Here is a 23,730-nt window from a genome sequence, read left to right as displayed (position 1 = left end):
CATACTCCACTTTGTAGTTCTACAGTTACAGACTGTAGTCCATCTGTTTCTCTGTATACTTTGTTAGCCCCCCTGTTCTTCAGTGGTCAGGACCCCCATGAGCCCTCACAGAGCAGGTACTGTTTGGGTGGTGGATCATTCTCAGCACCACAGTAACACTGACGTGGTGGTGGTGTGTTAGTGTAGTGTTTTTAAACACTATGTCCACTCACTGTCCACTCTATTAGACACTTTTACCTTGTCAATCCACCTTGTAGATGTGAAGTCAGAGATGAGGTGTTTAAAAACTCCATCACTAATAAAGTATGCAGAGAAACAGATGGACTACAGTCTGTAATTGTAGAACTACAAAGTGCACCTATACAGTAAGTGGAGCTGATAAAATGGACAATGAGCATAGAAACAAGGTGGTGGTCATAATGTTATGGCTAATCGGCGTAAGTCTTGGTCTTGTGGGCACACAATATACAAAGTAAGTCCTGTGAATAATTTTCCCACTAAATAGCAGATGTACTTAGTAAAAATTCTTTCTGGCTCCCGAGCGGCGCAACCGTTTAAGCGTTGGCCCTATCATCAGGAGATCGCGAGTTCGATCCCTGGTGATGCTACAGCCATCCGTAGCCGGGAGTCCAAGAGAGCACAATTGGCCTCGCTCTCTCTGGGTGGGTAGGATGGCCCCTCCTTCTCCCCCCATCACTCAGCGCGATGCTAGTCGGCGCAGGCGTCTGTTAGCTGACGTAACAGATCTGGCGGTTGGCGCTTTCCTCCGAGCGCGTTCGGCTGTCCAGTGACGTTGCGTGAGCGGCAGTTCGAAAAGAAGCGGTGGTTGGCTTCACAGGTCTCGGAGGAAGCCTGTGTTAGCCTTCGCCCTCCTAGCGTTGATAGCATCGTGTGATTGGGGGAGTCCAAACTAGCGGGTGGAATTGGAGACGACTAAATTTGGGGAGAAAAATCGGGTAAAAATTAAAAAAAAAAATCTTTTTTTTTGTAAACTGGGCGGTCCTATTCTTGTATAAGTCCCTCACTAATTACAAGGATGATGTGGCTTGTCCTGTCCACACAGCTTTAACAAAACTGTGTATTTCCCATGATCTCTCTCTGTTTGAGTGAGAGAAACTTACCAAGCGAAAGCTAACAACCAAGCAAAAGCTAACCTAGCACAAATGATTGACCTATCAAGCTAGCTTAGTGGTGGAGCGGGTTGAGAGTGTTGGACAGAGGGTTGTGAATCACGTGCGCTCTTTAGAATATTAGGACCACACCCAGACAGTTCTCAGGTCTGTTCAGTCATGTGTTTAAGTCATGTTGTATTGTAAATATCTTGTTTTTTTCTTTCAAGCATTCCTGAATGTTTAATATAACACTCAATTTTTGTATTTTGTATTGTTTACATTGTGTTCTGTAGGACTTTAAAGGTTCAATGTGTTAGATATATGGGAATCTGTTAGCAGAAATGTAGTACACAAAACCATGTTTCATTAGTGTGTAGAATCACCTCTTACTACAAATCATTGTGTTTTTGTTTAGAGCTTAGAATGAGCCCTTCATATCAACAGTCCTTCATATCTACAGCAGGTCCTCTTGCAACAGAGGCTGCCTTGTTGCATTTCTGTGTTTCTCATAATGGTCAAACCAAACACTGGCTCTAGAGAGTGGCTTTCGCATTTTTACACTCAAAAAGCAACTTGAATTTGGTGGCTTTAATCAGTGGCTGCTGCCGGTGCTGAGTAACCATTTTGTGTTGTGAGAAGTTTGAGAACCCAAATTTTGCCAAATGTTGGGTTATGCTTATTATTTAGCACAAGAAAAAGCAAGGGAGGGTGAATTCTTGCCATCAAATAAGCAAAAAATGATGACCACCATTGACACCCACCACATTGTGGATCAAGAATGTGTGTTCTCTCTGTGGGCACTGAACACTGTGCCTGGATGGTGTGTATGTGTGTGCTTGTGCTTTAACCCCTCTGCTCTGTATTACAGATGGATGACTCTCTTCAGAAGAGTCTGAGTGTTCTGGACCGCCTCCTCCTCACACACTCCATCTGGCTTCAGCTATCAATCAATCCTGACTCCGCCCTCTGCATTCTGCAGAGAGAAATAGTTGGGGTGAGGTAGCCACTGAATCACTAAAATGTATCAGTTTGTAATCAGTTCATGCTAAATAGCCAGTAATCATCCCCTCATATTTCTGTCATCAGTTTGGCTGCACCAGTGATCCTATAAGATTATCTCATTGGGAAGACACATCATATTTGTGAGCATAAAAAAGTTACGGCTGTGTGCCATACTCTTTAAAACAGCAGCATTTTCAACATTTTCTGCGTACACAGGGTCAACAGCAATTCCAGCATTAGTCCATTTACACATTTTTCCTAATTAAATCATATCCAATTGCTAGTTAGGTCTCCTCTTCACCTGATGCTACCACTTTGCACCACCACATCTTTTCAGACTGCCACTAATGCAACGTAACAGCTCAGTGCACTTAGAGGGGTACACCAACTGCCAAATGTGTTACAACATCGAATGGCCTCCCTTGCTGGCTAACACTGCACTAAGAAGGGAAAAGGGTGGGGGGGTATCTGTGGCCAAGAGTCCAAGAGAGTGAAGCAGTTATGCTTGCTTGGACTCCTGGCCTCAGATCAGATGGCTGTGGCATCGAACTCTGTTTTAATGAACATGAAATTCATTTGTCAGTTTGTTCATTTCAAATCCTTAATAATTAAAATTATACAATTTAAATTTAATTATAAAAATATTTTTAAATATTTTAAAATATTCTTTTTTTATATTGATTGTTTTTGTTTTGATTGTTTATGCATGTCTCTTCACAGACTTTTTTGGTATGTAAGTGTGCATCTACTCAAAGAAAGGTGTTGTGTGTGAGAGTCCAGGAGAGCAGCGTGAGTGTCACACAGTACCCCATCCGTGAGGAGGACTCCAGTGAGTGTAACACACACAGATATCTTCACAGGCACTGACATGAAGGTGACACTAAAACACTATAGTGCATACACATCAGATCCTAATATATGTTCACATAATGCATTTATTATGTAACAATTGCAGTATTTGAAGCTGTGTTGACGTCTTGGAAATATATCTGTAATGTAACCAGTAGGTCTGTCCAAGACTATCCACACACCCCTTCAAATTAGTGAATTCAGCTACTTTAAGGTGCATGTATTGCTGATACAGTTCAGTACAAAGAATAGTATTCAGTCATGCACACAGAGCTTCTACAATCTCCATAGAGAGCATTGCCAATAGAATAGGATACTCCGGAACAGCCATACATGATAAAAGTCACAAAGCCCAATGAGTATGAAAGCCCCCAGCATTGGGCTGTGGAGCAGTGGAAACGCATTCTCTGGCGTGATGGAGCACTATCCAGTCCTTTTGGGATGAGCTGGAGTGGCATTTCCCATCCACAATTAATCGTACACCAGTGCCTGACCTCACATCCTCACAGCAGTTTTCCAACATCTAGTCTAAAGCTTTTCCAGAAGACCAGAGGCTGTTATGGCAGCAAATAGGGACAAACTCCCTATTAATACCTTTGAATTCAGAAGAAACATTGGATGAGCAGGTGTCTGCAAACTTTTGGACATCAAGGGCTGGTTTCCCAGACATGGATTAAGTCTAGTTTTTGCTAATGGTAAATCTCCATCTGAAATTCTTTTTAGTATAGGATTAGGATTAATCTGGTTCTGGGAAACTGGCCTGTAGTGTATCAAACCCTTATGCCTACTGGCCAACTGTGACTCACCATATGTTGAGCTGAAATATATATGTTTTTTTCATTATTTATATTTCTTTGTTAATTTGATCAGTTAGGAAATATGTTAATATAGTCTAGAGTTTATATAGACTACATATAGTATAGTCTACAGTTGTTCGAACCTCTCAGGAAGTGCATGGCTGTGTTACGACTCACTAACACTAACAATGTTAACAGATTTGCATTTCAGTGACAGCATGGTCAATACAAACAAAAAAAAAAAAACTGTACTCCTAGATTGTGTTGCTGTTGGTGGAAATGGGTCCTCAGACAGCTACAGTACTAAGTACATTAGACTTGCTTTGCACCAATTATATACCATTTTGAACATTTATACACATACATATTGCAGATACTCATAATACTGTGATTCATACAACTTCTCTTTTGTCCGCTTTAAGCATTGACACCAAATTTGTTAGTCACTCAGAACCTATCATGCCCACAGCTCTGAGGAGAAAATGATGAGTAATGTGTGTCCGTCAGTGATGGTCACAGCACAGTCTAATCTTCATCATGTGTTTGGCAGGTGCAGAGCAGAATATCAGCAGTCTGTCAAAAGTAAAAGAGTTTAACAGTTACTAAACAGTGATTCACAGATTTCATTTAATTAATCTGTTTTATAGCAGCCCCAGTGCCAGAACTCAGTTATGAGTGGAGCATCTGAAAACCACAGAGGGTCCTGAGGAGGGGGCTGTGTATTCACACACACACACACACACACACACACACACACACATACACACACACACACACACACACACATACAATAAAACTAGTTATATGAAGTATAAAATGTAAAGCTGATCTGTCCAGAGCCACACATTCTGGATAGAATTAACAGGAAAACCACATTTACAGCAACTTAGCAGCATGCACTTATAGTTTAGTTTCACTTTGACTGTTTTTTTGCCTTTTCCCACTATAGAAGTAAGTATAAATGGTCATGGGTTTAGTGGGGCATGATGATTGAATGAATGATTGATGAATGACCCTCTAATGCCAGGCCTGTTTCTTAGTGACCAGGCAGTGAGCTTGGTATCTTGACCTTGAGTTTCCTTTAATTTAAATAAATGAAACATACACCATATTACTGACTATTTTATTGATTATTTTTATTTCTTTGATTAATTTTACAGTGAGAAGTCAGTGTATGCAATGTGTACATGATCTGTTTTATGTGTGTCTCTGCAGCATTCTCTTTAGAGAGTTCAGCCTTGAGCTTTCCTGACCTGTGCAGATTAGTGGCCTTTTACTGCATTAGCAGGTACAACATACACATCCAGGCACACACACACACACGCACACACAAACATACAAACATACACACAGACACACCCACAAATACAATCTATCATGTCCTGGGAAAACACTGTCTTATCTCTTTAACAGATGAGAAGAAAAAAACTTTGGAGTTTTACACTATTTTGACTCAATACACCCAAACCATGTACTTCTTAAAGTTTGTGTTTCTCCTAGCATTTTTAATGTAAAATAACAGTCAGAAGCGGAGTTTCTGAGGAATTCTGAAGAACGCAATACTGCAGTGCAGTAGAAAATAAGTGTGGGTGTGTGAATGTGTTCATGTGTGTGTTTTTGTGTGTGTTTGTGTGATCCATAGGGATGTGTTGCCCTTCCCACTGGAGCTTCCTGAAGCTATCGCTCAAGCCACCAACCACACACAGCTAGAGACCATCTCACACCTCGGGTTGGGTAAGATGATGATTAAACACGTGCAAATGTGTACACACACAGAATGCTAGAGAGAAAGAGGAATAGAATAGAATAGAATAGAATAGAATAGAATAGAAACGAATAGAAACGAATAGAACAGGAAAGAATAGAAAAGAACAGAACAGAGGAGAAAAGGAATGAATAGAAACGAATAGAATAAAAATAAACAGAATAAAATAAAACAGGAGAATAGATTAGAACTGAATAAAACTACAAACAATACAATACAATAGAACATAGGCAAATAGAATAGAATAGAAAAAAGAAACAAATAATGAGAAATGGAATAAATAGAACATAACAGAGCAGAACAGAAACAATAGAAAAGAACAGAACAGAGGAGAATAAAATAGAATAGAAACAGAATAAAATAAAACAGGAGAATAGAATAGAATTGAATTGAATAAAACTGAAATAGAATAGAAGTGGTACCAGAACTGTTGTTTTGGATGGGCACTGCCTTTTCGCGAGTGGGCTGAACCATGAATTCACTCCCGCGGGCGGGGAGTTATAGGCCACAATACAAAAAGTATAAACCATAACTGAGGCGTTTGATAAGTGTTCAAACACTGCAGTAGAAAAACCGCAGTAGGAGAAACTGACAATCTAGCTGACTAGAACGCTTAAAACTTTGAGCTTGTGATAAAAAAAAAAAAAAAATCTAAACTTGCATCTCTTGCTTTGCACACAGGAGCAATAATGTCCAACACAACTTTAAAATGCTGCCAGTTTCTAACATTTAACATTCATGTCTTTGGTGGTCATGGTCTTTGGACATGATTGACGATTATTCCACATTCAGAGTTGGATAACTGTAGGTAGTGTATTTAGCTGATGCTGTATGCTCTACTTGGCTCCTTTGTGCTTAAAACAGTCTGTGTTCCAGTCCTTAAATGTTGACCATATTCACTGATAACACAGGAATCAAACTTCTCATACCAGCATGATGAGAACTAATCCCTAGATTTAGTGCTGCGAATGGTAGATGAGTGTTTGAGAGTGTGTTGGTGGCTCAAGAGGGAGCAACACTTAGCAAACCCACAGTTATTGTTGAAGTTGGAATATTGATTGGTCATAGCAAAAAAAATATTATTGAATATATCATATTTACTGTGAGTGCATATTCATTTGTATTTTTGGTTTAGTTATTCATAAGATTTTAATATTGAAAGAAAATTCGGTAACACTTTCTATGAATGTCACGTTTGTAAGCATCTATAAACACATTTATAACATGTTATAATGCATTCATACGGCATTATGAACATGATTATAAACAATTATAAAAATGAATTACACTTTATAGCCATGTTTATTATACATTATGAATTGTTAATATAATGCATTATAAGTAGTGTTGATAACATGTTATACTGTCAGTGCCAAAGAAGTCAGTCCCAGCTTGGAGAGCGTTAAAGACAAATACCAAGCTAACGGTGGTGTACATTGACTTCCCCATGTTGGGTAAAACACTGATGGCAGCACTAAAAAAATCAGTTTAAAATCTGACTTTTGAAGCCTGTAATGTGCTGTTCTTTGTACGTTGAAGTATTTCAGTAAATACTTCAACTTGTAGCCTCACCCTTAACACTGGAGGAGGCTTTAGTACAGTATGCTTCACTTTACTTAGAGCGGACAAATACGACTTATGAGCCCTTATAATTTGTTATGATCAGTACTTATGATGTATTATGTTAACAGTTCATAATGCATAATAAGCATGGCTATAACGTGTAATGCATTTTTATAAATATTTATAGCCATGTTTATAATGCCTTATGAATGCATTATAACATGTTATGAATGTGTTTATAGATGCTTACAAAGGTGACATTCATAGAAAGTGTTACTGAAAATTCTAGCAGTCATTTTGGGTGGGCCAGTAACAAAAGTGGGTGGGTCTAGACCCCCTGGGCCCAGTAATACTGAATGCTGCCACTGAAACAGAAAAGAACAGAATCAACAGAACAGAATGGAAAAGAATAGATCAATACACAAGAAAATAATATAAGAGACATAATCTGAATAACAGATAGAATAACATAATCTGTTATTCTAACTCCCTCTCAGACTTTTGGAGTTCTCAGACCTCCCCTGGTCCTCCTAATGGCCCCCCTGCAGTGTCCGTGCGTCGGACATCCAGAGCAGGATCTCCATGCTTCATCAACCCCCTCTTCCTGCAGCCCCCCCAACCCAGCCGAGGGGCCTCACACAAGCGGCACAGGTTCAAACGCAGCCTGCGAGTGCGCGTCTCTACTGAGTCCTCATTCTGTCTGTCTTCTGCGGAACCGGAGTGGAGTGACTCGGACAGACTGAGGGCCAATCAGGGGGGCTCGCGGAGGGCAGGGGGACTGAGTGTGCTCAGACGAACCCCTGCTCTGGTTCCCACCTCCGAGGAAGAGGATGAGCACATGCTGGGAGAAATGCCTCCAGTAAGTGTGTGTGTGTGTATGCTTGCAGTTGCATGCAGAGGGGGTGGATATAGGTCTCTAAACATAACCTTTGCTAGATTCACCTCCTCCTACAGAAAAGCAGTGATGTTTTTAAACATTATAAAACAGGGTGAAGTGCTCAGCACATGTATGTTTAACTCCAACTCGAGCAACATCACATTTTAAAGCACTCGTTTGAGGTAGTCCATTGTTTCCAATCATAATTTCCACTGTTGCCCCTAATGTTGAGTTATTGGTGACTGGTGACAGCAAATCTGGAGCCACATAGGGCATCCTCTTTTTTAGATCCTTTGCTGTCTGTTGGCTGTTTTGTCATCCTCTAGCTTGCATATCCCACCTAGAGAACAGTGCTTCCAGGTGACATCAGCATCAGCATCTTCCAAGTGATTATCAGCAGGGCGACCAATCAGTAACACATTACAGTAATCTAATGTAGCAGTTATGAAAGAATAATTGAGAGAGCTAATTTCTCAGCATCTTGTAGGGTTTGCATGTGATGTATTTCTGTTATGTTTCTCAAGTGATAAAATGCAATCTCATAATGGTGGAGAGATGGTGGTAAAATGGATATGTGATGTTTTTGAGATACAGAAACTTCTGACACCGACAACAGCAACAACAGCGTACTGCAACAGTCAGCAGAACACTGCGTCAGGAGTTAAATTTTCACTCATCTGTCAAGTTTTGCCTTCAGAAAAACAGGATAAACAGGATGTTGATGTTTTCAGAAACCTGGGTGCTGAATGCTCGTCATTGAAGTCCAGGAATACCTGTTCGTGGACAGCAAAACAAAATGTCAAAAAGTCAATATGTGTAACCATGCCACTGACTCGCTGACCTTGCGTGAGTAAAAGTAAAAATGAAACATAATGTTCAAAAATTATGTGTCCTAGGAGCTGTAAATAAAGAGGGAACAGAAAGGGCCCTAAAGCAGAGCTTTGTGGGATGCCACATTGCACTCTCCTCTTCAAATCTCCTTTTTGTTAAGCATTGGCTATGATATAACACTCTATGGGGCACACAAAATACCTTTTGATAGGCCAGGTGCCAGATCTCCAGATCAGAGGCGGATCATGCTAGCTGAACTTCAAGATCAGTGCTGCTATCCTCAGGACCACAGGACTCAGCCGAGATACTGGAATTATGGAACATTTGTGAGCCCATCGTACCCTTATACATACACAGGCATACAATGGGCATATCTTTCTTGGTCACATGAGCCATCCACCCATCAGCCTTTCTTGGTCACGTGAGGACATCAACAAGTTTGGCTAGGCAGGCAAACTTGAAGAGCACACCCCATAGAAGCTCTCTGTCTAAGCAGTCAAAGGCCTTGGAGATTGTATTATTTTGTATCATTTGTTGTATCGTTTTGGCTAGGACTTTACCATGAACAGCAAGGAAAGAAATTCTTCTACTGTCATCATAGATGGGTTTGACCCTCCTTGCTTCAGTGGTTCTACAGGGGGCTGTCAGTGCCAGGCAGCTGCTAGAACTTCCATAAATGTTGGGGGCTTGGTGAGGTTGTGAATAATTGGGGTTTCTTCTAGAATGGTGTGGTCTACAGGTGCATGCTAATGCTGCTGCTCTCAGGGATAATGGAAAGGTTTTCCATTACCTGTTTTATTGGTGTCATATTCATTGTGCAGGTCCTTCCTCTCAGGATAGCTTTGGATCTCTCACACCTTGTCTAGCCACTGCTCATTCTGCAACTGCCACATGGTCTTTAGCACTTTTCTGTGAGCTACGTTCCATTGCTGCCTATCAGTTCTGCATGAGGAGCTGTTCAAGGTTGTCCTGTTTGCTTGGTTCAGGGTTGCTGAAGGTGCTTAGTAGGTTATTGATGGTCAACCAGAGAGTGGCATAACTTTTGCTTCAGCATTCCATGAACAATTGCAGTTCAGCACTCCATTGACTGAACTTCACTCAGCTTTTGGAGGTGTAGTTGGGGGCGCAATGGAATATAAAGTTTGGTTGCGATCATACAGTGAACAGTCCAGCATTCTGCTCTTCTTATTGCTTGGCCCTGCAAGAATCCTTAGCTGTAGGGAAAGGTCCCTCTCAGGCCAGGAGGTCTCGTAGCTCTTTTTGGTATTCTTGTGCTCAGTTACATAGGGGTCTGTCAAGACCAGCCGCCACTCAGTTCCATGTGTAAGCAGCTGCTTACCATGTGTTGCTGGTGTGTAGAGGCCTGACTAGGAGGTTCATACCTGCTAATGTTCAAAAACACAAATGCATATCGTCACTGTCGAAATAAAAACCTGTATCTCTGAAACAGAAGCTTTCCAGCAGAACAAAACAATGTGCTTAACTTAACATCTGTTAATGAAACTTAATAACATGAAAGGTTTGTTTTTTTAGAATTTCTGTTCACGTAAAAAAGGAGCAGATGACGTTTACAAACATTGTAAAAATACCTGGGTTTTCACACATCCTGGACAACTGGAACTTCATACACTATTTTTTTCATTTTTTTCATGGAAAACACATTTAGTTGCTAAAATATTAGATTAACACTGCTTCTTGTTGAGTTACAATGCAAGTAGTTTTCCCAACCCAACTGCCTTTCTGTCATTTCAGGACACATCGACACCGCAACAAGAAGAGATGCAAGAGATGGTCCAGGAAGAGGGTGTCTGCTTAGCATTGGAGCGGCGTCGTGCTCCTTCCTTGGCTGAGCTGGACAGCAGCAGCTCCTTCAGCAGCTTGGAGGAGGAGGACTCTCAGCTGGATGCCAGCATCCAGTGGCCTCCTGCAGCACGGGGCTCACGTTTCCCCGTGGCTAACCCAGCCTCCACCCTGCGCCGCATGAGCGCTGCCTTTGTGTGTGTTTTCGCCCCAGAGCGGCGAGTGGCCCGGCTGGTGGATGAGCTGTCCCGGGACAGGAGATCTGTCTTCGGCTCCTTGGTCCAGGAGTTCCTTGAGAAGCAGAAGGAGGAGATGAAAGCCCCAGGCTGGAGCTCCGCCATGCAGCTACTGCAAGGAATCAGGAGGTTCCTCTCACAGGCCAAGAGCCTTCTGCTGGAGGCTGGAGAACTGGAACCCCCTATTGAAACACTTGTACCTGAGAATGAGAAAGGTATGGGGCTGTTGATCAGTGTAATGTCCTTTTTTTCCCTTTAAAAGTCCTGAGTTATTACTGTTGTGTTACTCTGCTATTTGAATATAATAACATAATTAATTACATAACTAGATAGTGAATTAGATTTGTACTTGGTTCACTTTAAATGTAATTACAACATTTAAAATGTAGTTATATAATCATTTACAATTACATAAATTTTACATTTACATATTGACAGCTTTGTGTTTGCACCTCCAGGGTAGTTTCTGAACATTTGTTGGTCCCCTATCCCAATCTTCTTCTTTCATATGCAAGAATAGAAAAATAAATAGTAGTTAATTTATTTTTGTATGGAAAAAATAGGAAAATCTGTAGATCTACTGATATGTTTTCCACAACCGATTTTTAAAAAGTACTTACTTGGGGGGGCCCCCTGCTGGCTTGGGGGCCCTAATCGGCTGCCTAGCAGGAAATGGCTCTGTGCACTTCATTGTCAACAAAAACAGACAGAAAGATAAATGTTTATGTCTTTTTTTTATCATGATAAAATACCTTCCATACCTTGGAGTTGATTGAAAGTGTGAAACCTTAATATATCTTCATGTTTCAATGAGTAATAAATGAGAAAGAAGTCATATCAAATTAAACTTTGATTTTATTCTCACTAGCAGTAACTGTAAATTCTAAGGATTAAATGACAAATCATTGAGGTTATTTATAAGCTTAGGCTGTGTGGCAAAAAATCTGAAGTCTTAAGAGTGTTGAAAATGTAATGTGTTTTCTTTTTTTTTGCCTATTGAATCTTCATTGAAGCAGGCTCGACTAAGATCAGAATCACATTCACAGGGTTGGTTTAGCAGGCTCTGGATTGTATGCATTACAGATGAGTAAGCTGTATGTCATCACAGCTGGCTTGTGTGCTTTGGCAGGATAATGATTTCATTCATTTTGACAGACATTGTTCAGCCTGTCTTAATCTGGGAGGCTCAAAGACATGATCAGCAAATCAGAATCCAATAAGATTATCAGTTATATCACTGTCCTAAATCACACTCACTACCTGAGAGACTGTGTGTCTCACTTTGTGTGTTTGTGTGTGTGTGTGTGTGTGTGTATTCTATCTAGGGATTATAAAACAATGTAATGCATTGCTTCATGCATTAATTCATATCTTTATTGACGTGCAGAGGAAGGAACAGGGTGCATATATATATATATATATATATATATATATATATCTGTCTGATCCACTCGTACCAACACAACACACACAAACACACCACCACCACGTCAGTGTTACTGCAGTGCTGAGAATGATCCACCACCCAAATAGTACCTGCTCTGTGAGGGTCCATGGGGGTCCTGACCACTGAAGAACAGGGTGAAAGGGGGCTAACAAAGTATGCAGAGAAACAGATGGACTACAGTCTGTAATTGTAGAACTACAAAGTGCACCTATATAGTAAGTGGAGCTGATAAAATGGACAATGAGCATAGAAACAAGGAGGTGGTCATAATGTAATGCCTGATCAGTGTACATATATGTATGTATTCATGGGTAGATGAATTTTCAAATTATGCAAAACAGTTGCAACTGTGTGTGTGTGTACAATATTTTCAAATGGCAAAGAAATCATTACATTAATTTAGTTTTCAGTCAAAATGGGCATTCAAGTCAAATGAAAATAGGTGGAAAAACATAAGTTTCCAAAACTCGAGTTAAAAAAAAGTTACACTCTTGCTTCAGACCTGAAAAAATCTAGTGCTAGCTAAGTAAGTTAAGGTCCTGTCAACATTTCCCACTGCTTACCTGTTTGGCTATATCTTCATCCTCCTTAAATAGCTTTTTCATTCTGGTCTTCTCAGTGCCTCCTTGGTTTTTGAACTTTGTAGAGCACAGCCTGTTGCAGGGATGTGGGTAGGTGTTTTCAGTTAGGAGTGCTGAAATTTTGAGCAGAGTACATGTAACGTGACAAATGACATCATGAGAAATGATTTGCCTTTTTAATTTGATTTTTGCTTTTTTTATTTATTTCATTTTTCGTGCTGAATTACTTCAACCAGAATGTGTCATATAGTGCTATATTGAGGTGACAATATATACATCTAGCTGACACATCAAGCCACTGAAGCACATCATTGCTCTCTCATTCTGGACAAACTTTATGCAAATGAGCTGAGTGGTGACTAATTAGATTATCGGTATGTAGCACGGTAACTGATTATGTGACGCTCATGGTCACACGATGAGATTGAAACACACCCAGAGTGGGAGATATGACTGTTACATTAGATAATTCTTTTAAGCTTAAAAAACAATGTCAGGCTGCTTCGGGACTCAGAACTGCATTTGCTTTACCTCTTTGCACCTCAACCTGTGTGTGTTTTGGCGGCACCCCCAGAGTGGCCAACAGTTTTCAGCTCACTGTAATGAAAATACGGTGTTCACTTGAACAGTGCATCTGCTGCAGATACAAATACAAAAATACATACTCCGCTCTAAAATAAGCACACATGGGTCTACACTCAATTTGCTATAAAGCTCAGAACATTTTATTTTTATTGTATTTAACAGTTGCAATCCTGAAATCAGGGTTGCTGCAGCCCCCTCAGCTCCCCCACCTCTAATGCCCCTGGCCTGTTGTGTTAGCCAGTTGCATTGTTGCATTGAATTTAAAAAGCTAATCTCTCAAGGCTAATGTTATCGTCTTATTGGAATATAAGTTCCACCTAAATGGTGTAGCAGTTCCAAACTAGCACCAGTTCAGGTGTTTGAATGTAACCCTGTGGTGCACAACTCTGGTCCTGGAGGGCTGGTATCCAGCACAGTTTGGTGGTTTTTCTGCTCAAACACACCTGGTTGACCTCAACCTTAATGTCAAGGTTTAGTGGCTGTGTTTGAGGAGGGAAACTGCCACACTGTGCTGGACACTGGCCCTCCAGGCCTGGAGTTGTGCATCCCTTATAACTGCTGCATCATTCAAGGTGGAATGGGAAATGAAAATAAGAAGCTGTCTTCGGCTTCATCTCATCTCTATCTGATATACAAGAGTCAGTTACAAACCGGGGCTGTACATTAGGTCACAGCAACCAGTCCAAAACGCTACCTACCCATCGGGAATTCTCCTGACTCTCCTGATTACCCACTCCGGCATTGTCTTATACGGTCTGGTAGAAGGCTGGATGGACCCCCACTTGGTGAACAGAGAAAGGAAGGAGCGATATGTCTGAGGAACAAGGAGGAGATGGGATGGTGGTGGGGTATGAAAATGGAAGGTAGAGGTGGAAGTTTATAAGACATTACATGGGAAAGAGAAGTAGCCTTAGTCAGCTTTTTACCATGTCCAACTAAAGGAGTGTAAAGCTTTCCTGCAGTGAGCTATGGAGCAGTGGAGCTCCATTCTCCAGAGTGAAAGAGCTCCATCTAGTACCTTTGGGATGAGTTGAAGTGGCATCAATACAACATCAATACCTGACTTCACTAAAGCTCTTGTAGCTGAATGACATCAAATCCTCACAGCAATGTTCAAACATCAAGTGTAAAGCCTTCCCAGAAGAGTAGAGGCTAGAAGCTATTACTGCAGCAAAGTGGAGATGGTGGGGACTGTTGGGGGGGCAGGAGGGGGCTTTGGAGGGTGATGGGGCGAATGCTGGATGAGTGGGTGTCTTCAAACGTTTGAACATGTATAGTGTGTACATTGTAAACTGGGATTTTCTTATAAATAATTTGGATGATAGGTCTTAAAGGCGAGTGTGCCTCTGTGGTGTGTGGATGAAAGTGAGAGAGAGGGAGAGAGAGAGAGAGAGAGAGAGAGAGAGAGGAAAATGGAAAGATGCATGTGACTAGGCAGAGAATAGCACAAACACATGGCCTCTGAGTCTCTGGAGCGAAGCTGCTTGGTGTTGCGTTAGCAGCGCTGTGTTGGTGGAGACATTTGCATTTTGTGCTTCTCGTTTATCATAAGCACATATCATAGTCCCACGCACTCTCGTCAGTGGAGGCGCGATGTGTGCGTGTGTGTGAGGTGGGAATAGAGGAGAGATAAAGAGCTGCAGAATATAGTTTGCTCTGCACACGGGTTAGTGTGTGTGTGTGTGTGTGTGTGTGTGTGATAATACGATAAGGTCCATCTGTCATTGGTTGCCGCCTCATGACAGCTCTGCATCATGTTTTCCTAAAAGGAGATTTGTTGGATTATTTGGATGTGGACTGTAACACTCAGCTTGTGTTAGAATGTAGATTCATATTTATTAGCTAAGACCCACAAAATTGCTAAACAGATGGAGCATTATGTAATAGGAATATAACACAGCATATCACGTGCACTGAAAGCTTAAAGTGCCCATATCCTGCTTTTTTTCTTGGATTTTGTATTTCTCTCTGAGGGCCACTTATGCTATGTGTGTTGTACCAAAAACAGTCAGAATTATTTACCTGACTATTTTCCAACATGCTGTTTATCTTACTGTGCCTTTAGCACTGATACAGTACTGTGCAAAAGTAGGTTAATTAAAAGCAAATAATTAAAAAATTATTTTGGCGATAAGTGTGTTTTAGCGTGCTAAAACAGCATATATCATGCTATATGCAAATATAAATACAGTAATAAGAATTTCCTATGTCTTATTTTGTGAGCTAGTCTGAAGAACAAAGTTTGGTTCCAAGTTTCTCCTCAATGCCACCCAGACACTATATGGATTTGTTAAATTTCATCACCAGCAACCTGATTTAACATGAAGTACTGAATGAGCCAAAACATCTGTTGGATGTTAACTACAAATAGTACTGGGCTTCCTCAAGGAGAGGTTTGAAAATAGTTGAATGAACTCACATTCACATACTCAACTATCTATATTAATATTATTTGTATTTATTCCAATATTAGTGAGCAAATAAACACTTACTGCGCAGATGAATGCCTTTTGTAATTGTAATTTTCTCAAACTTTTGCACAGTACCGTATCTAAATGATTCCTGTTCTGATTGGCTGAAGCAAAAAAGCAGTCCAGGCTGGTGACATTACATTGAATTCAAAATGAGCAATATTTGCAGCTTAATTTTCATACATGGACTGTGTTGATTGGGGAATGAAGAGTACACTTTGAGACTTTTTACAGTGGTTACGTATCCATACCAATGACTTTGGCTACCATTATCCATTTTTATCAGCACATTTCTTATCATTTTATATAATGAAACAAAACCAACACCAAACCAGTTGCAGGTTGTTCAGTAAAATCCATGCACATTAACCTATAAAGACACACAGACACACTTCAATATTTCCAATAATGCATTTTGTGTCCCCCTTGCAGACCTGGCCCTGGAGAAAGCTCTCTTTGGCTGTGTTCTGAAACCACTGAAGCTCCAGCTGGGCCAGACACTGCTCTGCCTCCACACCCAAGACGGCTCTCTCCAGAGATTCGCCAACAGCCTGCAGGCGTGCCAGCAGGGGACGCTAGAGCGCCTGGGTGTGCGTGCTGGAGTCCTGGATGCTCAAGGCATTGAAAGAGCGAAGAAGAAGCTAACTCTAATGCAGCGGAGCCACTCGCCCATAGACAAAGTGTTGCTGCTGCTGCAGGTGTGCAAGAGTGTGTACAAGGCCATGGGAACACAACCTGGTGAGTGAGCCCTCCAGTCTCATTCCGGCCTGTCCACTCCGCCTCCGTTTGCATGTTCACCTGGAGTGTTCTCCATATTGAGAGCTAACCCAAAGTAACTGGTGGAAGCAGGAGTGGGCTAAAACCCTCTGACAGCGAGCCTGCATACACTGAAGTAGAACTTGTTAAGCACGATGGAGGACAGAGCAATAGGCCTCGTTCACCAATCCTTCGTACGAAGAAATTTCTTCTTAAAAACCACTTACACAGTTTTCACGAAGTTTCTAACTTTCACCAATGTTTTCTTATTTGAGATTTGTTCTTAGGTAAGAGCGAATCCACACACACACCCAAGAGCACAAAGGTGCGAACAATGCTGGGGTGTGTGGTCTCTTAGCCTGATGTCTTTTTCTCTGAAGCCATTTTGCCTGAGACCATAAGTTTACTCATACGTGTTTCCTGAAACATGAAGTCAGTTTTTAGTCTGAGACCTCACGCTGTGGTGTGAGGATGTCCTAAATTGTATGCCTTAACAAATGCAGCTTTGTACACACATAATATCTGCCTGCCATACTGAGCATGTTTTACCAGCACAGTGTTTTTAGAACAGTCATATCTATGCTAGGTACAATAAATGTGATATTAATGTAGGATATCACTTTACCCACCCAGTGTTTGAAGGTTCAGTCATGTTCACATGTGGAAACACAGCTATCTTGTTACGGTATGCATGAAGTAAATCAATAAAAGAATGACATTTTTTTTAAAACTGCCGGTAAAGAAGTATTTACCATCGCTGTTACTGCAGTAATTTAACCATCACTGGACACAGGCCTAATAATTGTTTTTCTTTCCACATTAAACTTGAATCCCTGCAAGCATCAATTTAAAACACTTATTTTATTGCATATGTTGATTGTTTCATTGGCAGGATGTTGTAGATTTTTGTTTTCTTTTTGTTATCTTTTTCTGTAAACTAAAAGCTGTAAATGTAAGCTCTGATCTTTGCCTCTTGTGAAAATAGCACAGCAATCCGTAGTCATGGAGACGGCAGCTTCCTCCTCTAGGAGAGTAGCAAGGGCATCCTAAACTTTATTCATATATTTATTCCCTTTCTGTTCATTAGGAGTGCCCAGTGTCTCACAAAGAAAAGTGCTGTTTGTGGACTTTCTTTACTTAGATCAGTGTTATTAGTCATATAGAGTGTCAGTGGTAGTCAAAATACAGCACGTTAGGGGGATATTTAAGGGTATTTTACAGTAATATCACCCATAAATGCCTTTACAGAAACAGTGGGTAGTAATTTGATAGAAATCTTTAATCCGGAAAGTGTTGTCAGATAACAAATCACTGGGATAATCGATGAAAAAATGAGATATGACATAACTTGGAGAAAGACCACACATTCCATCTCTCCCCTCTATTTTCTATGATAAAGTTTTTCCCACCAGTTTTTGCATCCCTTATTTCTCCTGCCTTCTACATGCACTATATAGACAAAGGTATTGGGACACACCTCTTAATTGTTGAGTTCAGGTGTTTCAGATGAATAAAATTAAGCACAGAGCATTGCAGTCTCAATAGACAAACACTGGCAGTAGAATGGGTCGTACTGATGAGCTCAGTGACTTTAATCATGGCACTGTCATAGGATGTTACCTCTGCCACAAGTGAGCTGGTGAAATGTCTGTCCTGCTCAATCTGCCCCTGTCAATGCAAACTCAGAGTGTGGCTGGTGAGTGCTGAAGCGCACAGTGCCTATCCTCTGTTGAATCACTCACTAAAGAGCTCCAAATTGCCTCTGGAAGCAACATCAGCAAAAAAACTGTGCATCAGGAGCTTCACAAAATGGGTTTCTGTGGCCAAGCAGCCACACAAAAGCCTAAGATCAAAATGCACAATGCCAAATGGGGGGCAGGGTGGGTGGTGTAAAGCAGGTCACCACTGGACTCTGGAGCAGTGGAAATGCATTCTGTGAAGTGGTGAATCACGCTTCTCTATCTGTCAGTCTGATGAACGAGTCTGGGTTTGGCAAATACCAGGAGAACGTTACCTGCCTGACTGCATTGTGCCAACTGTAAAGTTTGGTGGAGGAGGGATAATGCTATGCGGTTTTTTTTTCAGGGATTGGCCCAGGACCCTTAGTTCCAGTGAAGGAAAATCTTAATGCTTCAGCATACAGACACATTTTGGACAATTGCATGCTTTTAACCTTGTGGGGGCAGTTTTGGGGAAGGCCCTTTTCTGTTCCAGCATGACTGAGCCCCAGTGCACAAAGCAAGGTCTATAAAGGCATGGCTGGCCGGGTTTGGTGTGGAAGAACTTGACTGCCCTGCACAGATCCCTGACTTGAACCCCATCAAACACCTTTGGGATGAACTAGAATGGAGATTGCGAGCCAGGCCCTTTCGTCCAACATCAGTGTCTGACCTCACAAATGCTCTTCTGGATGAATGAGCAAAAATTCCAACAGACACACTCCTAAATCTTGTACAAAGTCTTCCCAGAAGAGTGGAAGCTGTTATATTAATGCTTATAACTGTCCATATTAATTTTAATTAATTAATAAATATTAATGCCTATGGATTTAGAATAGGATGTCATAAAAGCTCTAGTGGGTGTAATGTGTAGGTGTCCCAAAACTTTTGTTCATGGAATGTTTCTCTCAGCTCTTTAGTGTAAAGCAAAAGCAGCCCAGAACTCCAGCTCAAATTCAGGTTCCTTACTCTTTATAGTCCCATATCACTTCTCAATGTTCATCCATAAAAGATACATTGCCTTGGACCATGAACTATCTCATCTCTGCACTTGCAAACCAGTGATTGGATATTTATCACTGTAGCTAAATTTTGAAATTTCTATGCATTTTTTTCTGTGGAGAATTTCTGACCTCTGTTTAATTTGCTGGCTTGCAGGTCAGGACTACAGCTCGGAGGAGTTCCTGCCCGTGCTGTCCTATGTGGTAGTCCAGTGTAACATCCCTCAACTGCTGTTGGAGACGGAGTACATGATGGAGCTGCTGGAGCCATCATGGCTGACAGGGGAAGGTAAGAGCCCTTAGGAGAAGGACAGTAGCATAGAACACTGAAGTTTTTGTACACTGGAGGTTTCTGACTGAGAGTGTAATTCACTTTAATACCACTGTGTGTAACATCTATTTATTAGTAATGCCATGAATATTCAGTTTTTTGTTTGAACATATCGACTTTCAGAATTGTGTATTTAATATAATTGGATAGGTTTCAAAATCTGTACTTTGAGCCCTCTGAGTTGATGAACAAAAGTAGTAGTAGTAGCAATTAAAGCTGCAGTGGGACTGAACAAGCTTGTTCTAAGAGTATGTTAAAACGGCCCTCTATTCTGATGGTCTTAAGCAAATGGCAAATTTATTATGTGAAGAATATGTATATCGACTGGCGTGAATCATTGCCAGCTACTGTGTTGACATGTTTTTTTGTCAGCCATTCAGCTGTAACTGTCTTGTGGTAAACACGGAAATATATGGGTTTATGAGGACCTAAGCCTGAGCTGCCACATGAATGTTATTCTGTAGGAGGGTACTACTTGACGAGTGTCTACGCCAGCGTGTGCCTAATCCAGAGCCAGCCTGGGACCCCATCCACCAGTGGCTTAACCAACGAAGCCAGAGAGAGTCTGAGAGAGTGGAGCAGAAGAAGGGGCCAAGAGGCCAAGATCCAAAGAGAAAGCCAACAAAACCAGGTTTAAAAGCACACACATACACTCACACTCATCTGCTGGTCCAGCCACACAAACTTCTAAACGTCTAGCTTACATTGTTTCTATTCACTGTCTTCCTCCAGCAGCTGTCAGCATGCTCTATGCAATGCTTTATTCTGAATAACCTTGAACATTTCGCTCCTTTATTGTTCTGGGTACCTGATTTGGCTCCCATTTCAGTCTTTTTCCAAACATTTGATGAGTGATGTGCTCCGCCACCCCCATCACCACCTTCTCATCTCTGTGCTCCTGTCAGCTCTGTGTTTGCATGAAATTTGAAGGTGGTCCTTCAGCACCCACTTCAGGCCATGTCTACCACATTACTGTACCTTAACAAAAGAAACTAAAACAAAACATTTTATAGTTACACTATAACTGGTCATAATATGTTTTATTGCTGGTTTGTAACAGCTTTTTTCAGTGTCTATGCTATTTAAATTCCATCAATTTAGGTCCACTGCCTGCCAAATGTTTTAAAATGTTTTGATACTACATTAGAATAAAACTGCACTTATAAAGCGTTTATAAATGCTTTGCAATTAGTTAAATAATATTTAGTAGTTATGTCTTAAGCATTTTAAAAATTATTAATAAGCAGTTACAACAAAAAAGTGAGCTGTTATATTTGATGAATATGAATATGTGATGAGGCTGATACATTAAATGCTGACTGATGGAAAAGACAAAGTAAGAACAGTAAACATCAAAATCTGAGCTTTAACAGTATAAGTGAATGTGGGTTCACTATTAAGCAAACAGCAGTTCACTGTTGTCCTTTTTATTTTTGTGTTTGCTTATTAATGATTTTAAAGTGTTTATGACCTAGTTAATAACCATTAATAAACGCATTCTAAAGACGTTTTATAAGGGTAGTCTTATTCTGAAGTGGTACCAATGTTTTAATACAAATAAGCATGATTTATTTGTCGGTTTGTGATAACTTATTAAACACTAACAATGTTTATTTTGAGAAAAACAGTATCACCTTTTTCTGACAGTGCTATCTTGTGAATAATGCCAAACCCCAGACATTTATTGGCAGCGCTTATCTCACTACAAAAAGTTATATCTTGGCAAGTGAAAACATCTTAAATCTAGTTAACATATCTAATGTATCTTATGATGACAGTGCTGTAAGAATATTCTAAGATTATTTAGCTTATTTCTTTATGTTTTTACTTTTTAAGTCATTTTTATCTAGTAAAATAAAATAAAAAATAAAAGCTTGTTTTGGGAAGTAATACAGATCATTTTGCTTGTTTTAAGGAGAACAGTACATTTTGTACAACATTGGGTTCTGATGAAGACTCGCCAGCTTTTTCAGCCTTAAAGAAAATTAGTATAAAAAAGGATTTCTTACAGTACAGCACTGAAACTTTTGCAGTGTTTAAACCAACATTGGGCCAAATAAATTCAATATTTGTGTTAAATAACAGTTTGGAAAATTATTATTTAGGCAAAACCAGCTGAGTATTGCAAAATATACTCAGCGCTAGCAACAAGCTGTTTTAAAAGCATTTTAAAAATATTTCTTTCTAACTTTTTTAACCTGTTTACTGTGAAGTAAAAGGAAGCAAGAAAGTGTCCCCAAACGTTTCACAGGGAGACAGATCCCAGTCAACATTCTCTAATCACACTGCCCGTGTGTGTGTGTGTCTGTGTGCAGAGGTTTGTGCGGGTTCTGTTCCAGAACACAGAGCAGAGTGCAGCGCGGACCCTGCACTGGAAGGCCGGTGAGAGTGTGGAGATGTTAACCCAGACCTGCGCTGGAGCGTTCGGAGTGAGTGACCCTCAGCACTACTGTCTGTTCTGGAGGAACGGAGGGGAGATGCAGCCTCTTCCTCTACACACACAGCCCCACGAGCTGGGCACGCACGCAGAGGGAGCGGCCACCCTGTCCTACCTCCGCAAGGACCACGACTTCAGCAAGATGCGCAGGCTGACCAGAGGAGGCGCAGTGGACATCGAGGAGTCCGTGTGCGAAGAGTGAAGATGAAGAGATGAGAGGACTTTGATTTGTTTCAGTTTCAGCTTCGCGAGATCCTCTTCACTGGCCCTGAACTCCACTAAGGTTTAGTATGAAGGCCTGTGGACTGTGCCTGTATGTGTGTGCGTATGTGTGGGTGACTGTTTACTTCAGATGTTGCAAAAATGCTCAGTTTTGCGTGTCGGTCTGCCACTGAAGACACAGAAAAGCTCACTTTCAGGCTACAAAGCTAGCTGGAATGGAGAAAGATCCTTGGCAATAATGCTTAAAGCAATATTTGCCAGTAAAGGAATCAGGAACCATCGTTCTTTTTTTAAACTCTTGCTGCACAGAATCTAAATATCTGTGGTTCTAGTTGTCAGTGTCATTAGTATGGTTGCCAAGGGTCTTTGCCTGCCGAACTTCAATACCAAAGTGTTGAACATGATGTCTTTATACAGCATCTTTTTTAAACAGGTGGGTGAAAAAAAATCTATAATAAATCTCTATATATATATTTATTATGTACATTTACACGTATGCATCTGAGATGCCCCAAGTGTCAGTATGTGATAGAGTCCGTAAGAAGCAAGACTCTTTCAGCTGTATTGTAGTGCTTTAACATGAGGAGAAAACAGAAGATCATTTCTGGTCTTGTAACAGCACATCATTTTTTTCAGTATTTCAAGGTTGTCTCTGGTATCTTTTTAAACCGTAAAACTTGAAAAACTGTACTTTGCTTAATTTAGAGCTACTTTATTTTGCTCAGTATTGACTGAATGAGCTAAGGTCTTTGAGTTGTATTAATAATGTCTAAGCTGAAATTTTGTTGGTTTCTCATCTCGGTGAATTCTCTAGACATTCCATGTAAATGGACGTCATGAAGAAGTTCCGGCTGGACAGAGGAGCAGTGTCCAGCCTGTGTTTCGTACCGTGTTGCATTCGCTGAATGTGCTGTAATGGTAACACCCTATGGTGGTTTAAGTGATCGCAAAAACACTGATTGACTGGTTTTACATTGAGTTAACTGACCGTTTCGTCATTTCCTGTTGTGTTTGATCCATAAAGACACTTAATATTGTAACACTTTATTGCTATCATGTATGGTTTTTAAACTCTGTGTGAGTAAATGAGTACGAATTCAATTCCAGTGAGGAACAATTTGCCAGTCAGTGCAAATGGACTTTATATTTGGAATGATGTCGTCAAAATATTTGATTTCTGCATGCAGTCAGTTGTGATGATGAGTTGTCACTGATGTCAAATGTGCATGTTTGGACTGCTAAAGCAAGAATCTAATTTTTTTTTCTTCCTGAATGCACTGATACGACTGTGCTGTATTTTTGTTCAGTAACAAACTGCATTAAATCTTTGTGGATGCTCTGAGTGAAAA

The 23,730-nt window shown here is 40.7% G+C and overlaps 1 protein-coding gene across 1 annotated transcript in view; it reads left to right on the top strand.

Annotated features, from left to right (window-relative positions):
* The window catches only part of si:ch211-168d1.3 (ras and Rab interactor 3), a 35,914-nt gene extending 12,184 nt beyond the window's left edge, over positions 1-23,730 (top strand). The window contains exons 2-11 of the mRNA XM_036562099.1: positions 1,981-2,106; positions 2,835-2,943; positions 4,976-5,048; positions 5,403-5,494; positions 7,586-7,947; positions 10,549-11,047; positions 16,349-16,654; positions 19,549-19,680; positions 20,187-20,353; positions 22,038-23,730. Of these exons, the coding sequence (XP_036417992.1) occupies positions 1,981-2,106; positions 2,835-2,943; positions 4,976-5,048; positions 5,403-5,494; positions 7,586-7,947; positions 10,549-11,047; positions 16,349-16,654; positions 19,549-19,680; positions 20,187-20,353; positions 22,038-22,361 (2,190 nt within the window). The 3' untranslated portion in view covers positions 22,362-23,730. The remainder of the gene's footprint in view (positions 1-1,980; positions 2,107-2,834; positions 2,944-4,975; positions 5,049-5,402; positions 5,495-7,585; positions 7,948-10,548; positions 11,048-16,348; positions 16,655-19,548; positions 19,681-20,186; positions 20,354-22,037) is intronic.

The sequence above is a fragment of the Colossoma macropomum genome, unplaced genomic scaffold (genome assembly GCF_904425465.1).
Source record: "Colossoma macropomum unplaced genomic scaffold, Colossoma_macropomum, whole genome shotgun sequence".
In the NCBI taxonomy this organism is placed as follows: domain Eukaryota; kingdom Metazoa; phylum Chordata; class Actinopteri; order Characiformes; family Serrasalmidae; genus Colossoma; species Colossoma macropomum.
Note: the sequence above shows the minus strand (reverse complement) of the source record. Positions and strands in the feature narration are given on the sequence as shown.